The following is a 21,422-nucleotide window of genomic DNA, read 5'->3' as shown; positions in this document are numbered from 1 at the left end:
GAAAGAATTCCAGAAAACTTTATAGCGCTGTTGTTGTAACATTGCCACTGGAGTAGTTTTGGATTTTCTGCGAAATTTCAAGTTTGAGTTCCTTTGTGGAAACTACAAAAAAAAACATTTTGTATTGAAGTTGACATTAAATTTCAAACATTTGAAAACAGTTGCCTTGGGGATTTTGCTTTTCTTGAAATGTGTCATGGTTTGTTTAAATGCTTCTGCTGCAGTGTACTGACCAGTTTTGTGTACCCTGGGGGATCTATTCAGTCTTGTGTTAATTTGTTTGGTATGAAAGTCTCAATGCTGTCAACGTTATCTATTTGAATGTAAGTTGCATTTGTTCACTGATTGCATAGTCAGTATGGAAAGAATCGAGACTGTCTCTTAGGAAGGTGTCACACGAATATTTATGTAATTTTTGGACAAATCATTTAGTACAGTTTCAGATGACATTTTACGTATATTTCCAGTTTTTTGCATGTATTTTCATTAACAAATCAAGAGTAGACTGATTTTGCCACCAACTCTAATTGCATGATTTGGTTACCTATTTGAAATGAGCCTAAAATTTTCCATAAACATTTCAGTAACTATATCATGAGAGTCAGGGATTTGGTGGTAGGAACCAGTTATTAATTTGTTCCAGCTATTGTGTACAGCCTCTTCCTACACTATTTCACAGTAGCTACCTACTTTAAGTAGACTGAAAAATAAACTACTACTAACAGCAACAAATACGCAACCATCAATTGAATTTAGTCGATCCATTTTGAACATGGGTAGATCCTTCACAAAAACGTGGGGTGAACGTATTGCTGGCTTTAACCAGCTTTCAATACCTGTAATGATTTCTGCTTCAGTGTTTTCTGTGAGCCCATGCAACAGTGGTTCTTCCCAACACAGCTATGATAATTTACAACTTTATTACCAACATGTCATATAGTTGAGGTGGTGTAAGAAGGACCCTGACAGTTGGCAGCACTGTTGTCAGCTTTCAGCTGCATAGCACCATTGCATGCATGCAAAAACAACAACACTGAAGTGCTGCCATAGTGACGTTTTCAAAACTGTGTTACATGATCAGTTTCGGTGTTTTTTGGTGTGTGTGTGTGTGTGTGTGTGTGTGTGTGTGTGTGTGTGCGCGTGCGCGTGTGTGGGTGGGTGGGTGGGTGGGTGTGTGGCTGCCACACCCAATCCAATGCAACTGTTGGGGATCCTCATACACCAACTCAACCAAACCATTGTTTTGCATTTGAGTTGTTCCGTTAGAGACTATAACCCTGTTCGTTGTTCGTACTTTCCTGACCCCACACAGTTCACTCTACCACTGTAGCAGTCTCCATGTGTAGCAGACCCTTGATCTCCTAATCAGATCGCGATACCTCTCCACCCTATGATTCAGGAGTAGAAATGTGCAGCATACACAGTTGCAAAACCACTTGGCTCTGTACTAAAGGCCTGCAGTCGGCCCTATCATCTGTGCTGCAGTTGATGAGTTCAGCCTTCATCTTGCAAGCAAAATTGGCTGTCTTGACCACTTCAGTTAGTCACTGGAAACCAGAGATAATCACTTTTGGTCAGAAGTACTTACATTAACCACTACTTGCTTTTGGCTGCATGCTATGTGATCATGGCATTCAGTAGGAACCGTTCCACATCTGGGATGACTCTCCCCACTATTCTAATAGAACAGAAGTTTGTCTCGTAACACATAATTTCAAGTCATTGACTAAATGTATAGTAGACTCATCAAAACACAAATACTGGTTTACAATTTTCCTTATAATATCAGTAATATGATAATGTACTGAATAATTAATTAATTAAGCACTTAATTTTTCTTCAAAAGTAACAAACTTAATATACTTTGATTTTTTAGGAGAGGGCGACATGATTTTCTTTGGCCTACATAGTGCATATTTCTAATGATGGTTTCCTGAAGTTTTAATATTAGACACACATGGCTTGAGTTACCCCAAAATACAATTCCATACCTTGTTACTGACTCAAAGTAGCTGTGATATACTATTTTTCTTACGCCCACACTGGTAGCATTTTACAATATCCTAGGTATTTGATTTATTTGCAAGGTGCTGTATATGTGAGCCTGATGATACATTTTTATCCAGTTGCATTCCTAGGAATTTCACACATGCACTTCCTTCAAATCCTACTTTCTGCATCTGACCTGAATATCATTTAATTTTAGTTGTTTTGTTTTAAACAGCATTAACTGAGTGAGTGTTTTCCATGCTTGATTTTAACCAGTTTAAAACAAACCAGATATCTAATTTTTCTAAAGTATTTGATACAGTTTGGGGAATTTGGTCAGTACTGTTACTTTCGGTGATTACACATGCTATCTGCAAATAAAACTCAGTGACACTCTATATTAAGTGGTAGATCATTTATGTAAAACAGAAACGGAATGGGACCTAAGACAGAACCTTGGGGTACTCCATGTGAAATGGTATTCCATTTTGAAGTGTAAGTTCCTCTCTCTCTGATGAATAAACCACTCTTTGTCTTCAGTTGGTTAGATAGGACTTAAACTACTCTATTCAAACAGTGTACACTTTCGTTCTTCCTGTCCTGGGCAGTCACATCCCTTTGTGGACTCCATCACATGTCTACCAATAATCCCACATTCAATGAATGTCCAGACCTTGCAGGCTGAAGTTTCATCTGAACCAGGACACCAAAGCCAGCAGCATCTGGAACTGTGAGTGAAGGGTCTCCAACTCAGCTCGCATCTGAAAAAGTAACCACACTAAAGATGATGTAAAACTACGCTACGCAAACACAGGAAATTAAACTACAGAAGCACCGGGACTAAGCTAAAAAAGTAACTTGCTCCTGCTTCACACAACATAATGGACAAACATAGTAAAAGTATCTCCTTTCCACATAGTGTCCCAAATGTTTATAGTTGAAGTTAGGAAGATGGTAGTGTTGTTGTTGTTGTTGTTGTTGTTGTTGTTGTCAGTCCTGAGACTGGTTTGACGCAGCTCTCTGTGCTACTCTACCCTGTGCACGCTTTTTCATCTCCCAGTACCTACTGCAACCTACATCCTTCTGAATCTGCTTAGTGTATTCATCTCTTGGTCTCCCTCTACGATGTTTACCCTCCACGCTGCCCTCCAATACTAAATTTTTGATCCCTTGATGCCTCAGAATATGTCCTACCAACCGATCCCTTCTTCTAGTCGAGTTGTGCCACAAACTCCTCTACTCCCCTATTCTATTCAATACATCTTCATTACTTATGTGATCTACCCATCTAATCTTCAGAATTCTTCTGTAGCACCACATTTCAAAAACTTCTATTCTCTACTTGTCCAAACTATTTCTTGTTCATGTTTCACTTCCATACATGGCTACACTCCATACAAATACTTTCAGAAACGACTTCCTGACTCTTAAATCTATACTCGATGTTAATAAATTTCTCTTCTTCAGAAACACTTTCCTTGCCACTACCAGTCTACATTTTATATCCTCTCTACTTCGGCCATCATCAGTTATTATGCTCCCCAAATAGCAAAACTCCTTTACTACTTTAAGTGTCTCATTTCCTAACCTGATTCCCTCAGCATCATCCTACATAATTCGACTACATACCATTATCGTCATTTTGCTCTTGTTGATGTTCATCTTAATCCTCCTTTCAAGACACTGTCCATTCTGTTAAACTGCTCATCCAAGTCCTTTGCTGTCTCTGACAGAATTAAGATGTCATTGGCGAACCTCAAAGTTTTTATTTCTTTTCCATGGATTTTAATTGAAATTTTTGTTTTGTTCCTTCACTGCTTGCTCAATATACAGACTGAATAACATCAGGGATAGGCCACATCCCTGTCGCACTCCCTTCCCAACCACTGCTTTCCTTTCATGCCCCTAGACTCTTATAACAGCCATCTGGTTTCTGCACAAATTGTAAATAGCCTTTCGCTCCCTGTATTTTACCCTTGCCACCTTCAGAATTTGGAAGAGAGTATTCCAGTCAACATTGTCAAAAGCTTTCTTTAAGTCTACAAATGCTAGAAATGCAGGTTTGCCTTTCCTTAATCTATCTTCTAAAATAAGTCGTAGGAACAGTATTGCCTCATGTGTTCCAACATTTCTATGGAATCCAAACTGATCTTCCCTGAGGTCAGCTTCTACCAGTTTTTCCACTCGTCTGTAAAGAATTCACATTAGTATTTTGCATCCATGACTTATTAAACTGATTGTTCGGTAATAGTCACATCTGTCAACACCTGCTTTCTTTGGGATTGAAATTGTGCTCTGTCAAACTCTTCATGCAGTATCATATCTCCCATTTCATCTTCATCTACATCCTCTTCCATTTCCATAATATTGTCCTCAAGTATATTGCCCTTGTATAGACCCTCTATATACTCCTTCCATCTTTCTGCATTCCCTTCTTTGCTTCGAATTGGGTTTCCATCTGAGCTCTTCATATTCATACAAGTGGTTCTCTTTTCTCCAAATGCCTCTTCAGTTTTCCTGTAGGCAGTATCTATCTTAACCCTAGTGATATATGCCTCTACATCCTTACATTTGTCCCCTAGCCATCCCTGCTTAGCCATTTTGCACTTCCTGTCGATCTCATTTTTGAGACGTTTGTATTCCTTTTTGCCTGCTTCATTTACTGCATTTTTATATTTTATCCTTTCATCAATTAAATTCAATATATCTTCTGTTACCCAAGGATTTCTACTAGCCCTCGTCCTTTTACGTATTTGATTCTTTGCTGCCTTCACTATTTCGTCTTCTACTGTATTTCTTTTCTCTGTTCTTGTCAGTTGTTCCCTAATACTCTCTGTGAAACTCTCTACAACCTTTGGTTCTTTCACTTCATCCTGGTCCCTTCTCCTTAAATTTCTACCTTTTTTCAGTTTCTTCAGTTTTAACTCTGCAGTTCATAACCAATAAATTGTGGGCAGTCCACATCTGCCCCTGGAAATGTCTTACAAATTAAAACCTGGCTCCCAAATCTCTGTCTTAGCATTATACAGGGTGTTACAGAAAGGCACAGCCAACCTTTCAGGAAACATTCCTCACACACAAATAAAGAAAAGATGTTATGTGGACATGTGTCCGGAAACACTTAATTTCCATGTTACAGCTCATTTTAGTTTCGTCAGTATGTACTGTACTTCCTCGATTCACCGCCATGATTTCATACGGGATACTCTACGTGTGCTGCTAGAACATGTGCCTTTACAAGTACGACACAACATGTGGTTCATGCACGATGGAGCTCCTGCACATTTCAGTCGAAGTGTTCGTACGCTTCTCAACAGCAGATTCGGTGACCAATGGATTGGTAGAGGCGGACCAATTCCATGGCCTCCACGCTCTCCTAACCTCAACCCTCTTGATTTTCATTTATGGGGGCATTTGAAAGCTCTTGTCTATGCAACCCCGGTACCAAATGTAGAGACTCTTCGTGCTCGTATTGTGGACGGCTGTGATACAATACGCTATTCTCCAGGGCTGCATCAGTGCATCAGGGATTCCATGCGACAGAGGGTGGATGCATGTATCCTCGCTAACGGAGGACATTATGAACATTTCCTGTAACAAAGTGTTTCAAGTCACGCTAGTACGTTCTGCTGCTGTGTGTTTCCATTCCATGATTAATGTGATTTGAAGAGAAGTAATAAAATGAGCTCTAACATGGAAATTAAGCGTTTCCGGACACATGTCCACATAACATATTTTCTTTCTTTGTGTGTGAGGAATGTTTCCTGGAAGTTTGGCCGTACCTTTTTGTAACACCCTGTATAATCTGTCTGAAACCTTCCAGTGTCTCCAGGCCTCTTCCATGTATACAACCTTCTTTCATGATTTTTAAACCAAGTATTAGCTATGATTACATTGTGCTCTGTGCAAAATTCTACCAGACTGGTTTCTCTTTCATTTCTTACCCTCTGGTGGTTTCTGGTGATTAAGAGTGGCAATGTGGTACTGGGTTCAAGACTCAGTCCCCCTTGGCTGTTGAAGTTACTTGGAGTTGCTTTGCCGATCTCCTTTTCAGAATAGCCATCTACAATGTCCTGCACAACTTCTTCTCTGAAGATAAGATGCTACTTTGGAGGAATTTTTTATACTTTTAAAATAACTCCATACACTCAAGAATACTTTGAACTCAATCTCACTGTATTTTCATCACACACAACAGTTTTCATACAACTAAAACATTTTTCGTAAGCTCGACACCTTCTGCTCCGTCACAAACTATCACATTCGTTTTTCCATAAATCCAGTCTACTAATCTCTCAAAGTTTAAGAAGACAAGTGTCTGGACCTTACGAAAGTAAGAGAATGAATGAATAAGTAATTGTCTCTTCTGTTCTTTCAACAACATTCAAATGTTCATACAATAATGTTTGACGTCGCCCGGGGAACGGCCCGCGTCAGTCATCCGTCCGATATACGTCTGTCCTGCACACACACACAATTGTGGTGCAGTAGACACAGTTCTACTTTACCACACTCATCTCTAAAATAACGCGTGTTCGAGACGGTGGAAACACAAGGGTCTCTAGAATTTACCCCGAAATTCTCGAGGCAGTACAACCCCATATTCACGTACTACTTTTCCTTCTCTCCCTTTTCCTACTGTAGAATTCCAGTCCCCCACGATTATTAAATTTTCATCTCCCTTAACTATCTGAATAATTTCTTTTATCGCATCATACATTTCTTCAATCTGTTCTTCATCTGCGGAGCTAGTTGGCATATAAACTTGTACTACTGTGGTAGGCGTGGGCTTTGTGTCTGTCTTGACCACAATAATGTGTTCACTATGCTGTTTGTAGTAGCTTTCCCGCACTCCTGGGGTAATTTTTTTTTTTTTTACCTGCTCCTGCATTACCCCTATTTACTTCTGTATTTATAACACTGTATTCACCTAACCAGAAGTCTCATTCCTCCTGCCACCGAACTTCAATAATTCCCACTATATCTAACTTTAACCTATCCATTTCCCTTTTTAAATTTTCTAACCTACCTGCCCAATTAAGGGATCTGACATTCCCCGCTCTGATCCATAGAACGCCAGTTTTCTTTCTCCTGATAACAATGTTCTCCTGATAACAATGTTCTCCTGAGTAGTCCCCGCCCGGAGGTCCAAATAGGAGACTATTTTACCTCTGGAATATTTTACCCAAGAGGATGCCATCATCATTTACCCATACAGTAAAGCTGCATGCCCTTGGGAAAAATTACGGCTGTAGTTTCCCCTTGCTTTCAGCCATTCACAGTACCAGCACAGCAAGGCCATTTTGGTTAGTGTTACAAGGGCAGATCAGTCAATCACACAGACTATTGCACTTCAGCTACTGAAAAGGCTGCTGCCCCTCTTCAGGAACAACACGTTTGTCTGGCCTCTCAGCAGATACCCGTCCGTTGTGGTTGCACCTACAGTACGGCTGTGTGTATCGCTGACACACGCAAGCCTCCGCACCAACAACGCCAAGGTCCATGGTTCATGAAATGAGGTAAGAATGGTCAAAACAAATATTTAGTGTTTTTAGACATAAATAAGTAACATCTAGCAACAACAAGAAACAGGAACCATTCAGAGCGATGACTGGCAGTTGCAATGCATATATTAAGACATAATCCATTGACAGAACTGAACTCCGGACTGAAAATCATTTGGCCCATTGCTTGCAACCGTTGTTTGACTGAGGTGCAAGAATTGCTCCACATGTACTCTTCATGCTGTATTCTTCAATGTGTGCATTTCATGAGCAAGTTGATGGGTGCGTATTGATGAATGTCCTCCCACACAATCCAACACCGCTCCTCAACTTCTGCTGTGTGAAAATTCTTTGTTGAGGATCTTATATCACTTATGATTCTGTATTGTCTTTCAATAATAAAGCTAGAATGTGATTGTCACAGAATATTGCTTTTTGTGAAATGGAAGCAATTTACAAACATATGCCTCGCACGCAGTGCTTCTTTGAGATCTGGTACCATCTGAAATATTCATTTACAACCATTGCTTACGTGTCTCAAAACACTTAGCGTGGGTGTCACTACTATCTGTATGATTCCAACACTGTGAATTTGGGCCACCATGTATCCAAGATAGAAGTTGCAGGCTTTGCTAAAGAAACTGAAATCTACCAAATGGATTTGAAATGACATCCTTCTTATTAACTGTGCAGCTTTTTCAAATTTATTGAAGATAACTAACTTGTATCCTATGAGGACATGATGAAAAGTAATGTCTCCAGATTTTAAAGTGAAAACTCTTACAGCTTCTTAAATAAAACATATGTTGTTAAGTCTATATTTTTATTCATGTCTACATATTTATTTCTCAGTGTAGACACCCTGGTGCTGAACACATTTCTCCCATGAGAGATCTGTGTGTTGATATACTGTTGCTGTAGAATGTTTGATTTTGTTGACAGAGCCACAGCCTCACCTCTTCTTGCACCACTTCATCACTAACAAAGTGAGGTCCTGAAACGTGTTCCTTAGTTTTTGGAAATAGATGGAAAGTGGATGAAGCCAAGTATGGAGTACGGAGGATGCTACAATTTGGAGCCATCTAGTGGCTGAGGGTCTGAACTTGAGTCAGTGAAGCAGAAAAGTCGACTGAGTAATGTGCATGATGTGCAATATGTCATGCAGTCTTCAGAACTGAGAAAAAAAATTGGAGGCATTACTTTTCAGCTTGCTCTCATAATTAAGATTATTCAGGTTGTGACACTTCATTCCAGTAAAGATCTTCTTCATAGTGGCAACCACAGTCATAAATTTATTAAATAAATAACAACTTAAATGAAAAAATGTTGTGTTCACCTAACAAAATTTTGAAAATTCCTACAGTTTGTGTATTATAGCAGAATTACCTACTCATTATCATCATAGTTCACCTGCTCAGGTTACCATCCAGTTTTGAGTTTGGTGTTCCAAAATTTCCAGAAATTTTTTAAGATGAAAAGTTACGTAATGTTCTACAGTGAATATGATTTTCAGGTGATTGTTACGGTCATCTGAATAGAAAACTGAGCCCAGATAACCAAACTGTTCATTCAGTTACCAATTGCCAATCTAGAAATGAAAGTAGACTGTGTATTCCCAGCTATATATTTTAACCCACTCACCAGAGAGGAGTGAGAACTCCTAGTATAGATAAAGTGAAGAACAAGAGACTGGAATCATTGCCATTAGATCAAAAACGTGTGAATAGATCCTAGCAAACCAAAACCTGTTTACTGTGTTCTACGACATGAGAGCAGCCTGCTTCTTTTTGACTGATAAAATTATTGTTAAAATTGCAGTCGGAATATCAGAGGGTTGGGTAAATGGGCAATCTAGTAGAATTTTGGGTCGATGACATTTTTAAGAGGTGGTTACACATTATTCCATTTATCACCCTTTGGTCAACTTGGCTGTAGAATTGTTAGATCTGATTGACTTTCCAAGCAGTTGATGAGAATTTCAAAATACAGCAACATTGGCAAAAAAAACTAATAAAATAGGAAAGGTAAGTAATCAAAGACTGCAAGTATTTATAATTGAAATTGAATAATGTTTACTTTATTCAGTAAAAGTGAATTCGCTAGTGAATGGTGGCCTCGCAATAAAAGGAATAAATTAAAAACTGTGTGGACAAGAACATTTCATTGACAACATTCATTTGAGTGCAGTGAAGCTAGCAGAACAGCAGATCCGAACAAAGCGAACTCCCATACCAGGCAAAAATCACACAAATGCTTTAATTTTCAAAGTTCAAAAGTGCTTTAATTTTATAAAAATTGGAAATTAAAGCTTTTAATTGTGTAATCATTGTAAAACAATAACAAAACAGTGCATAGTTTCTCATTAGCACTATTAGTTCTGTTAAACAGGTTGCTTCACATTCAGCATGGCTGATTTGCTGCACAAAACCTCTCCCTCCAGTGCTGCCTGTCCCAAACTCACTGCTGACAGACTGTGACCAGGACTGTAGAACAGAAGACCCAGCACCATGGGCACATCTCCCTTATATAGTGTTGCTGATATAAACATGCATATTTCATTTGTCACCTTTTGTGAGTTCTTAACACCTCAGATGCTATGCAGTTAATTTGTTAATACAAACAGAGCACTCAAGAAATGTATAATGCACTAAAAAAATGCATATACCAAGCTCACAAAGACACAAGCAAAGACGAGCAAATGAAGAAAAGTCGAAGCAAATTAAATCAGAGTACCATACAGCTAATCGACCACTGGTTGATAATGTTAAAAATTAGAGATATTTCAGACAGGAATAAAGAAGAACACTCAAATCTAGACAAAATAACGGAAAGGGAAATACGGAAAGATATCCGTGAACACCGATCAGCAACGATGAGACAAATACTAGAAACAAACATATTAGAAAAGCAAGGATAAGTGCCCAGGGCGGGAAACAATGGATACTAGGAACGAAGAATCAGGCGGAAGAACATCTAAACACAAGAGAGGATATAATCAAATCAGCAATGGAATTCTACAAAGCAATATATATAAATTCTCTACCAAACAAAGGCACAGACTGTGGCCCTGTCAGACCCAAACACCACTGAAATCATACCTGGTATAATACACAGTGAGGTTAGAACAACCATCACTGAATTGAAAAATGGAAAGTCAACTGGAGATGACAACATATACAATGAGCTCTTAAAAGAAGCCCAATATCTCCTAACACCAGTAATTGCAGAAATGTTCAACAAAATCATACAAACCAAAGACATTCCTGACCAGTGGGAAACGAGTACGATTGTACTGTTGCACAAAAAAGATACGAAAGATGACATGAACAATTATAGACCCATAAGCCTGATGTCTAACCCATATAAACTGTTCATGAAAATCTAATAAGGCAATTAACAAACACACTAGACGAGAACCAACACTTAGAACAAGTAGTATTCCGCAAAGGATTTAGCACAGTGGATCATATTCAAACCATTAATCAGAAAGTAGAAAAATTGGAAGATTGCCACCTCAAAATATACCTTGCTTTTGTTGATTACAGCAAAGCATTTGATATCATCGAACACCCAAACATACTTCAAGCATTAAGAAATCAAGGAGTAGGAGCAAAATACATGCAATTACTAAGAAACATTCAAAACAACAGCTTCGTTTGAGTTAAAACCGAAAAAACAGGCCAACCTTTTCGCATGGAAAGAGGAGTTAGACAAGAGGATCCCATCTCCCCAAAACTATTTACCTGCCTACTGGAGGATATATTCAAGAAACTAAAATGGAATAAGGAAGACGGAATATGTCTCAACGGCAAGGGACTAACAAATTTGAGGTTTGCTGACGACATATTCCTATTCCCCAAAACTGCAAGGGAACTGCAATCAATGCTCCAGGAGCTTTACACACATAGCAAGATGGCAGGACTCACAATGAACAAATCTAAAATGCAAGTAATGACAAGTGGATTAGAAGCCCCAATATATCTTGAAGGAATGGAACTAATGCATGCATCACAATACATATACCTAGGTCAAATAATTTCCTTTAACAACAAAATGGAAAAAGAAATAAAACAAAGAGTTTCCCTAGCTTGGAAAGCCTTTTGGGCCTTAAAGTTTATATGGCTAGAAAGAACCCTGAATAGGAGCCTCAAAATGGAGGCACTTGAAAGCTGCGTTTTCCAGTGTTATTGTATGGATGTCAGACTTGGGTTCTCAAAGCCAAAGAGAGAAACACTCTACAGGTATGCCAAAGGAAAATGCAGAGGAAGATCCTTAACATCTCTCTGAAAGACAGAATATCCAACACCTTGATACACAAGATGTCACTAACAATAGACAAAGCACAACAGGCTATGAAGACCAAATGGAAATTGGGCGGCCACGTGGCGAGGCTGCAAGACAACACATGGACTGGAGGAGCTACCACATGGGACCCCTACATCGGCAAGAGACTCCCAGGAAGACCAAGATGCAGATGGGTGGACTTACTCAGAAAACAAGCAGGAAGACAGTGGACCAGTGTAGCCAGAAACAAAAAGGAGTGAAAAGTACTAGAACTACAACTAAGTGATAGAGTGTAATTCAATATGCAGTATGCATTAAGTGCAGTACCCTCTTACGCGGACTAGCTCGCCATGTGAGTCTTTAAAAGCAGCTACCACTACTTGTAAGAGGTCTTTGCCCTCTATAGGACAACACGGACTATTTTCATTCATTCATTTCATTGGTTTAAATGACATGTTTTAATATCGCTGTAACTTGTATAGTTTTTGATATATGAAGTAGTTTTTAAGTGATGATGGACTAGTCTCAATGGCACACTCAGTTTGGTAGCTTTGCAATAAATGTAGCTTTACTTGATCATGTGATATTAAATATCCAAGACTTTTAAGTTGACGTTCTCACCCCTTCCGCTGCAGCTGCACCCCTTCCGCTGCAGCTGCACCCCTTCCGCTGCAGCTGCACCCCTTCCGCTGCAGCTGCACCCCTTCCGCTGCAGCTGCACCCCTTCCGCTGCAGCTGCACCCCTTCCGCTGCAGCTGCACCCCTTCCGCTGCAGCTGCACCCCTTCCGCTGCAGCTGCACCCCTTCCGCTGCAGCTGCACCCCTTCTGTTTGTTCCCTGCATCTATATGTGACGTATTTGGCTAACAGAGAAATCTATCGCATGTTCCGTACCTCTCGCACCTTGCTCTGTACCTGGAAGCCAGTAGCTGCGATTTTAAAAATTAGCACTCCTGTGTGTGTCCTCAGCATCCTTCACCTTATAAACAGGTATTTTTCAAGCCCTGTTGCTTTATGTTTACCACCTCATAAGCATCCTGATAGTCAAACCCCGGACCTCTAAGGATAATGACACTCTTTCTTTCTTAGTTTCAAGTGTATTCAGAAAATATATTTAAGCCCCCACAGTGTTGCTGTCCATCCATCCCTCATCTATATAGTCTCCAGCCCTTCAGAAAACGGCTCAATAAGAATTTTAAACAACTTGGTATGGTGACTACTTATTTATCTAGATTAATCTAGCATAAAAATTGATGCTGTGATGTGTGTTAACTGAAAAACTTTTGGTCATTTAAGAGGACAGACTTCTTTGATAATGCAGTGACTGTCAGTATGCACCAAGGAACAGCTGAAAGCTGGTGCAAAAAATTGACTCAGTTCACATGCAGAAAATCACATGCAGGGCTAAAGGCCAGGAAAGCTAAGAAGCGATAAGTACATGAATTTCGTAACTGTTGTGATTAATCTCTTATCGTGAATAATTTGTATGAAAAATATTTGTTAAGTATGTGGTTCAGGGCGGGGGAGATAACTAGCAGAAGGGAAGTATAACCCCTAATGGGTGTATTAATAAACCACCTTCATTTCAGCACCAGAGAGTGTGCCCTATAAAGTGGCTGACTGTCATTAGAATTTTAAGCTGATCAAAGTCCCTGTGTAGTTTGTGGTTTGTGTCAGGCAATTAGTTGTTTCGTTTTTCCTCAAATAACGAACATAAACCCTTCCATTCACAGTGTGGGAACTCAAATCTGTCTCTGTTCAGTGCTTAGCCTAGACTAGATATCTTTGAGTATGGCGTGCCTCTACATATGAACTCTAAATCAAAAGAAATTCCCTTCCAGCGTTCAGTTGAAATAGGATTGATCATCAGTCCTCCATTTCATAGAGGGAAGCAATTTTAATAGCAGTTCTGAAAGCAAGTAAGGGTGGTATGCTCAAATAATACCATTAGTCTCATTTATAATGTGAGAAAGAACCTGGAATGACTATTAGAAAAGGCTTTATACATTGCTACCAATGCAAGTCTAGGAGGTGCTGTTCACTGCTTGATAACCTGACTTAACCATGGTGGAAGTAGCAATACAAGAAGTGTTCTTGCATAAGAATATCGTTGTCAGTGTATTTTTAGGAATTCTGCTGCTGGAGGGTCAACGTTATACAGCCATTTCATGACAGTGCTTCACTTTTCTGAAACAATCCTCTTCAATAAAATAGTATTTTTGTAACTTATTTGGTAAAATTCTATTACATGAAATCTTAAAAAAATGTAAAGCACGTAAATTAGTGTATAGAGTATTCCTCTCTCCAACATTGCGAGGCAGTGGCACTGTGCTGACTGTAGAGGGTCTTAAAATAAGCTTGTTATTTATGGAAAATTTCGCAGCTCTCGTTTCTTTATCCAAATCTTAATACACCAATCTGCCACTTTCAGATGATGGTTTCAACTTTGGCTCCTGCAAATTTCCTTGTTACATGTGTTATCACCTGAAAGCAGCTGTGGTAGCAAAGAGAGTTCCATTCAAAAGATGATTTAATTTCCTTGTTACATGTGTTATCACCTGAAAGCAGCTGTGGTAGCAAAGAGAGTTCCATTCAAAAGATGATTTAATTTTGAGAGCATGGTGGACTATTTTTGTAAACGACCTGTGTAGGGAAATGAAAGATGTAGAACCTGTCCCAGGTAAATATGATCAGTTTGTCGACTAGTGAAAACTATATCATGGAAACATATCCCTAGGGGCAGTAGAACTACATTTGGGATGATTGTAATTAAACTTGCACAACTTGAGGGGGGGCACAAAAAGCATTTGTAAGTGCATGGGGAACAGAATAGACCATTGAGAGATACACATTTTAATTTCCACATGAGAGGGTAGCATTTGTTAATTACATACCATTTTTACATTCCGGGTTACAAAAATTGCTCATTGTGGAGACCACTTGCATCCATAACAGCATGGAACTGCACTAGTGATTGTAGGACAGTTGTTCGCAGCTTTTTTTGAATGGTGGCCTATGGAATGTTCAGCTGTCATGACACAGCTCATGCACTTCTTGAAGATCACTTGTCATGTCCAGCTTTCTCAGCCAGGGAAAAGTAGCTTCAATAATTTATGATGCATTCGACTATTAGCTTCTCCCAAGAACGATTCCCAAATTGCCAGTTAATTCACCCTACCTTCGGTGTTGGGCGACAATGCCTCCACAGCAGCTTTAGTTTTACATTTTATCTGTGAGAGTGGGTTTTATACTTCAATTTGGGGGGAGAACCAATGGAGAATCAAGAAGGATGGTCTTCCTCAAGGCACCATGCTGTCGTCGCTGCTGTAAAATTTCTGCTCCGGTGCCAACCTGTCAGAACAGACATAACAGCTTTCATTTATGCTAATGACACAGCAGTTGCATCCCAAGGAAGAACTCTTGAGGAGGTAGAAATGAAACTGACTACATCCATTGAAGATCTGGGAGAATACTATCACAATAAGCACCTAAAGTCTAACCCATTCAAAACGTACGTACGTGTGTGTGTGTGTGTGTGTGTGTGTGTGTGAGAGAGAGAGAGAGAGAGAGAGAGAGAGAGAGAGAGAGAAATAGACAAACTAGGGAGAAACTGTTAATAACTTGGTGGGAAAAGCAAGTACAATGCTGGGACACTCCTACATACCTCCAAGTAAAGCTTGACCACACACTTACTTTCAAAGATCATTGCGAGAACGTGAAGCTCAGTGTGCAGCTGAAATAATAATAATAATAATAATAATAATATGTGCAAACTCACAGACAGCACGCGGGTGGCTCCATCAAACATTCTACATACATCTGCTATAGCTGTGAGACTGGTATCAAATGAAAACATGAAGTATATTTTTAAATTTGTATCTAACAAAAGTGCGACACAAGTCTGCCGTTTCTTGACACAGTCTCCCTTTCTTTCAACACACGTCCTCCAGCACATAGGATGCGCATGGATTCCACTTGCGGGGGTTACTTTGTTCACATGCAGTGCCATTTGCACACCCTATGTTGCACCTCTTCATTGGAATAAAATTTCTTTCCTCCCATAGCCCCTTTAAGTTGTCCAGACATGTGATAATCATTGTGTGAGGGCTGCTGAATACAGTGGGTGTGGCAGTCTTTCCAACCCCCCATATGCTGAATCCATATAGTGAAACTTGTGAGATGGTTTTGTGTGTGTTTTGTCAGTCATGCTTTAGCCAATAAGAGGCTTCATCACAGACACATATTGCCTATCTGTACACTACTGACCATGGACACAGCTATTGTCTTAGAAGAGAACATTTCTAAGTGTTGGTAAATGATCTTGATAAAACTGTGTGTGTGTGTGTGTGTGTGTGTGTGTGTGTGTGTGTGTGTGTTGTTTGAAAGATAATTTGTCATATTAGATTTGGAAGGAATATCTTTAAAACCTAGGTATATAAAAAATGCTTCTCATATAAAAGTTGATTTGTAATTAACGTTCCTGAAAATTGTATAATCAAATTTTGTAATAATTTTGAAATTTTGTGAAATACCCCCTCACCCTTAAGTAAGTTTGAAAAATGAAAACTTTTGTTAAAACATAAATTAAAGAAGCTAGAAAGCTACATACATCCACTTGTAATAAAGCTGGTTTCAGAAAGTAAGCTGTACACAATGTCCTGTCAGAGCATTTTCAAATACCTAATTAAAATATCAAGCAATGGAAAACCCAGGGTGGAATGTAACAATTTTGATGTTGAAACAACTTTGAGAGATTTTTAGAATCTAGTTCTGTTGAGTTGTGATGGTGTCAATCTCCAGTTGAGAAACAGTTTAATCACAAGCTGCAGTGACTAGCACATAATCAATTCTTATCGCCAAGGCTTACCAATGTACTGAAATATGCCTCATACAAATTATAGTATTTAGAGGGTCACTCGTCACAATTTGAAATACTGCTGAATTTTGTTTTATATTGTGTTCTCTGTCGTGTATATTATGAGATGAAATTTTGTTTATTTTATGTGCAGGACATAAGAAAATGTCATGTTTTAAGCACTTATTTACAGATTATCATTACTATAATCATTTTGTATCATGATAATGAGTTAGTTATTATTTTCAGTTAACAAAATACACATATTTGAAATGGTAAACTGAAAAAGTAAATTAATTAATTAAAATTAATGTAACATGTCAATTTAAAATCTAAAACAAATCAATCGTGGGGCTAATAATGAATGTTTGGATATTTTAATTAGTAATATTGTGAAAGGGAAAGTTTCTGCTCGCCATATAGTGGAGATGCTGAGTTGCAGATAGGCACAACAAAAAGACTGTCACAAATATAGCTCTTGGTCAGTAAGGCCATCATCAACATTAGATGACACACACACACACACACACACACACACACTCACTCACTCACTCAAATGCAACTCACACACACACACACACACACACACACACACACACCTGCAGTTTCAGGCAACGGAGGCCACACTGTGAGCAGCAGCACCAGTGCATGATGGGAGTAGTGACTGGGTGGGGGTAAGAAGGCAGCTATGATGGGGAGAGGGAGGGGGAGGGATAGTATGGTAGGGCAGCGGACAGTGACGTTCTGTTGGGGAGCACGCAGGGATGATGTGGAAAGAGGGCAGGGCAGCTATGTGCAGTCAGGAGGTTAGACGGGGAGGGGGAGGGGAGGGGATAGTGGAAGAGGAGAGAAGTAAAAAGACTGGATGCGATGGAGGAGTGAGGGCTGTGTTTTGCTGGAATGGGAACAGAGAAAGGGCCGTATGAGAGAGGACAATGACTAACAAAGGTTGAGGTCAGGAGGGTTATGGAAACAGGATTTATTGGAGTGAGAGCTCCCACATGTGCATTTCAGAAGAGCTGGTGTTGTTAGGGAAGGATCCAGACGGCACAGACAGTGAAGGAATCATTGAAATGAAGGACATCGTGTTGGGCAGTGTGCTCTGCAACAGGGTGGTCCACTTGTTTCTTGGCCAGTTTGTCGGGGGCCATTCACGTGGACAGACCACTTTTGGTTGTCGTGCCCACACAGACTGCAGCATAGTGGTTGCACCTTAGCTTTTAGAACACATGAATGGTTTCAGAGGTAGCCCTGCCTCTGATGAGATAGGTGATGTTTGTGACTGGACTGGAGTAGGTGGTGGCGGAAGGTTGTATAGGATGGATCTTGAATCTAGGTATATTACAGAGGTAGGAGCCATGAGGTAAAAGGGCTGGGAAGAGGGGTTGTGTAGGGATGGCTGAGTATATTGTGTAGGTTTGGTGGATGGTGGAATACCACTGTGGGAGGGGTGGGAAGGATAGTGGGCAGGACATTTCTCATTTCAGGGCATGATGAGAGGTAGTCAAACCCCTGGCAGAGAATGTAATTCAGTTGCTCCAGTCCTGGGTAGTACTGAGTTACAAGGGGAATGCTGCTCTGTGGCTGGACGGTGGGACTTTCTGATGTGGTGGTGGGAGATTGGAAAGACAAGGCAGGGGAAATTTGTTTTTATACAAGGTTGGGAGGATAATTACAGTTTGTGAAGGCTTCAGTGAGACTCTCGGTATATTTCGAGAGGGGCCGCTCGTCAACGCAGATGCAATGATGATGTGTGGCTAGTCTGTATGGTATGGTATGGAATGGGGTGGCAGCTGTCAAAGTAGGTATTGCTGGTGGTTTGTAGGTTTGATATGGACGGAGATACCTATGTAGCCATCTTTGAGGTGGAGGTCAACATCTAGGAAGGTGGCTTGTTTGGTTGAGTAGGACCAGATGAAGGAAATCGGGGAGAAGTTGTTGAGGTTCTACAGAAATGTGGATGGGATGTCCTCACCCTCGATCCAAATCACAAAGATGTTATCAACAAACCTGAACCAGGTGAGGGGTTTAAGATTCTGGGTGTTTAGGAAGGATTCCTGTAGCATGGTGCGGGTGCCCATAGCCGTACCCCGAATTTGTTTGTAGGTAGTGCCTTCAATCCACAATTACTACTCCTTTGAAGGCATTACTTACAAACAAATCCAGCTTTTTTTTTTGGGGGGGGGGGGGGGGGTGTTCAGGTAAGGGTACATAAATTCTCAGATCAATCGATGTTGGAGCTCCAAAAATTCTGATGAATTACATCAACAACCTCTGCATCATGTGAAAACAGGAGTGTGGTGTGCAATTAGTGCAAGACGAATTATTGGACCAATATTTTTACACGAAGCAATCTGTTCTGACAGGTATGTGAACAATATATGGCAAGCTTTTTTCTCCCCCACCCCCACCATCCCAAGAACCAACTCCTAACAAAAAGATGTATGGTTATTTCATGCAGGAGAATGCAAGACCATGCACTGCCAGTGCTTCCATGACAGCAGTACAAAGTCTGTTTGATGATAGGATAGTTGACTGGCCTCCTCATTCTCCAAATCTAAATCCATGTTATTTTTATCTTTGGGGAATGTTAAAAGACAAGGTGTATGCAACCAGTCTCCACACGCTCAAAGAGTTGGAAGATGGGGTACGACTAGTCATTTCCAAGCTTTCAACAGCCAGAATTCTTAGAGTGTTTGCTAATGTGTTTAGGAGATGTCAGGCTGTTCTTACCATAGATATACATCATTTTCAGCACCTCTTGTAAATAAATATAAGCTTAGGTTAATCAAATGACAACATTGTTTATTCTTCACTCAGGGGAAGTGTGTGCGCAGCCAACTACCAGCAGCTTAGTGTCTGAAAGTCAGGCGGGGTGGTGGTGGTGGTTGTGGTGGTGGTTGTGGTGGTGGTTGTGGTTGTGGTTGTGGCTGTGGCTGTGGCAGCAGCTGCTGGTGGCCATGCCACGCGACCTGTGGACATCTCCCGGGTGTCTTTCATGAGGCATCCTCTAGTTTACAAAAAAGAAATGATTCTTGTATTTTCTCGTGGTTTATCTTTTAGGTGGAATAGGCTGCATCATCTCCAGTAGAAAATTTGTTGCTTTGGATTGTTATGAGGGATCATTGCGAAGATTTGCCAATACAGTCCCGTTTTCAGTACAAAAAAAAACAACAAATTAAGTAATCCAGCAGACCTCAAGACATGGTATTAATTTCCTAGTGTTATCAGTTCTGTCATTATTCCCATATTCCACAAACACAGTAACTGATCCTTAATTTTTCTGCCTTGGAAAAAAATTGTTTTTGTAAAACATAACTATGAATCTGTTGATATAATTTTCACTGTCACAAGAAGAGATTACATTAAGATTACACTTTTCCTACTATTACTATTAAAGACTTCTGTAAAACTGTATCTTTGTAATTTCTTTTGCAGGAACCACATGAAAATGGTCCCTTGTTTGTTGAAATGCATTTCTACATGAAAGTGGCTAAGCCCAAAGACAGTAAGTTGAATTATTCAGCACAGGTAAACAGTGTTTCATTTTGTTGTGGGATCTCTCAACAATTTGTGCCTGTTAACTGCTATTGGTATTTACCTTTTTAACACAGTTTATCAGCTGTTTTTTAAATACTTGTGATTAATTTTGTGATCAATCAATCTGTTTGTCTAAGTAAATAGTTGCACTATTATGATCAATGGATCAGTTTTTCTTGTTTATTTTTATTTGAAATTTCATGCAGTTGAATCATTCCCGAGAAAATAGCTGCTGCATAAATTTTTAACTTACCTTATTAACACGAATGCAAGTAGTTTGACCATGCTCATCCCTGAGGTATGGATCGTAATGGTATGTTTAATTGAAGGAGACTTCAAAAAACAAGTTACAAATTATTATGGCATGCCAAATAACTTTGATTGAATGCTACAGTATGCTTCTAAGTGACTCTGATACACAACACTATTTTTCAAGTCACCAAGTCTCTGTAAACGACGATTGGAATGTTCTACCAATCATTCAGTTCCTCAACAATAGAAATCTGCTGCTTGGTTACGGATACATTCAGGAAGTGCTGTATGAAGGTCCTCATCATTGGAAGATCTGTGATTGCTGGGAATTAGTGCCTCGATTCTCTGGACATTGTCAGTGGTCAGTGTTGATGGCCTTTCTCACCTGATCGGCATCATTTACATCTGTGAAGTCTTGGTCATTTCACTGCAGCTGGACACGACATAGCATTTGATCCATATACTGCTAGAATTTCATAGGGAATCTGTTTGCAACTTGGATGTTTCACCCACAATAACCACACTGTCCTGTTTACTTCAGTTTCAGAGTACATGTCCAGTTGTCACACCATTTTACTCACATATTGTGATGCACCTGTTAACTATACTTACAAGACTATGTCTGCAGGAAACCCAGAACATATGCCCTCCTCTGACAATGCATCACTCACATTATGTTATGGTATTAACGTGAAACAATGTGTGTAATTTACTTTTTAAAGTCCTCGTGTACTTAAAAGCAGTTAACTAATATTAAAATCAAAATAATTATCTATCTAAACCCCATATTTTATCTATTTATTTTGTTTGAACTTGTGCAAGTGTGCCGTAGGTGCTTTCCATATCCCTAGGCACATCCTGCTACTCTAAACCCCCTCATAAAATATATTCCACATCATAAGTGATGTTATCAGTATTCTGGAAGGTGCTGTTACATCTAACAAGATTGTGATTATGTAGGAGACTTTAATGCTAGTGTTTGGAATGATGAAAGAGGAT

General features: G+C 39.7%; 1 protein-coding gene across 1 annotated transcript in view; it reads left to right on the top strand.

The window, feature by feature from the left end:
• LOC126263109 (serine/threonine-protein kinase VRK1) overlaps positions 1-21,422 on the top strand; it is a 236,124-nt gene that overhangs the window by 94,954 nt on the left and 119,748 nt on the right. Inside the window, exon 4 of the mRNA XM_049960119.1 lies at positions 20,070-20,139. Coding sequence (XP_049816076.1) covers positions 20,070-20,139 — 70 coding nt within the window. The remainder of the gene's footprint in view (positions 1-20,069; positions 20,140-21,422) is intronic.

The sequence above is a fragment of the Schistocerca nitens genome, chromosome 1 (genome assembly GCF_023898315.1).
Source record: "Schistocerca nitens isolate TAMUIC-IGC-003100 chromosome 1, iqSchNite1.1, whole genome shotgun sequence".
In the NCBI taxonomy this organism is placed as follows: Eukaryota; Metazoa; Arthropoda; class Insecta; order Orthoptera; family Acrididae; genus Schistocerca; species Schistocerca nitens.
The sequence above is the reverse complement of the archived record's forward strand: the minus strand, read 5'-3'. Positions and strand labels throughout refer to the sequence as shown.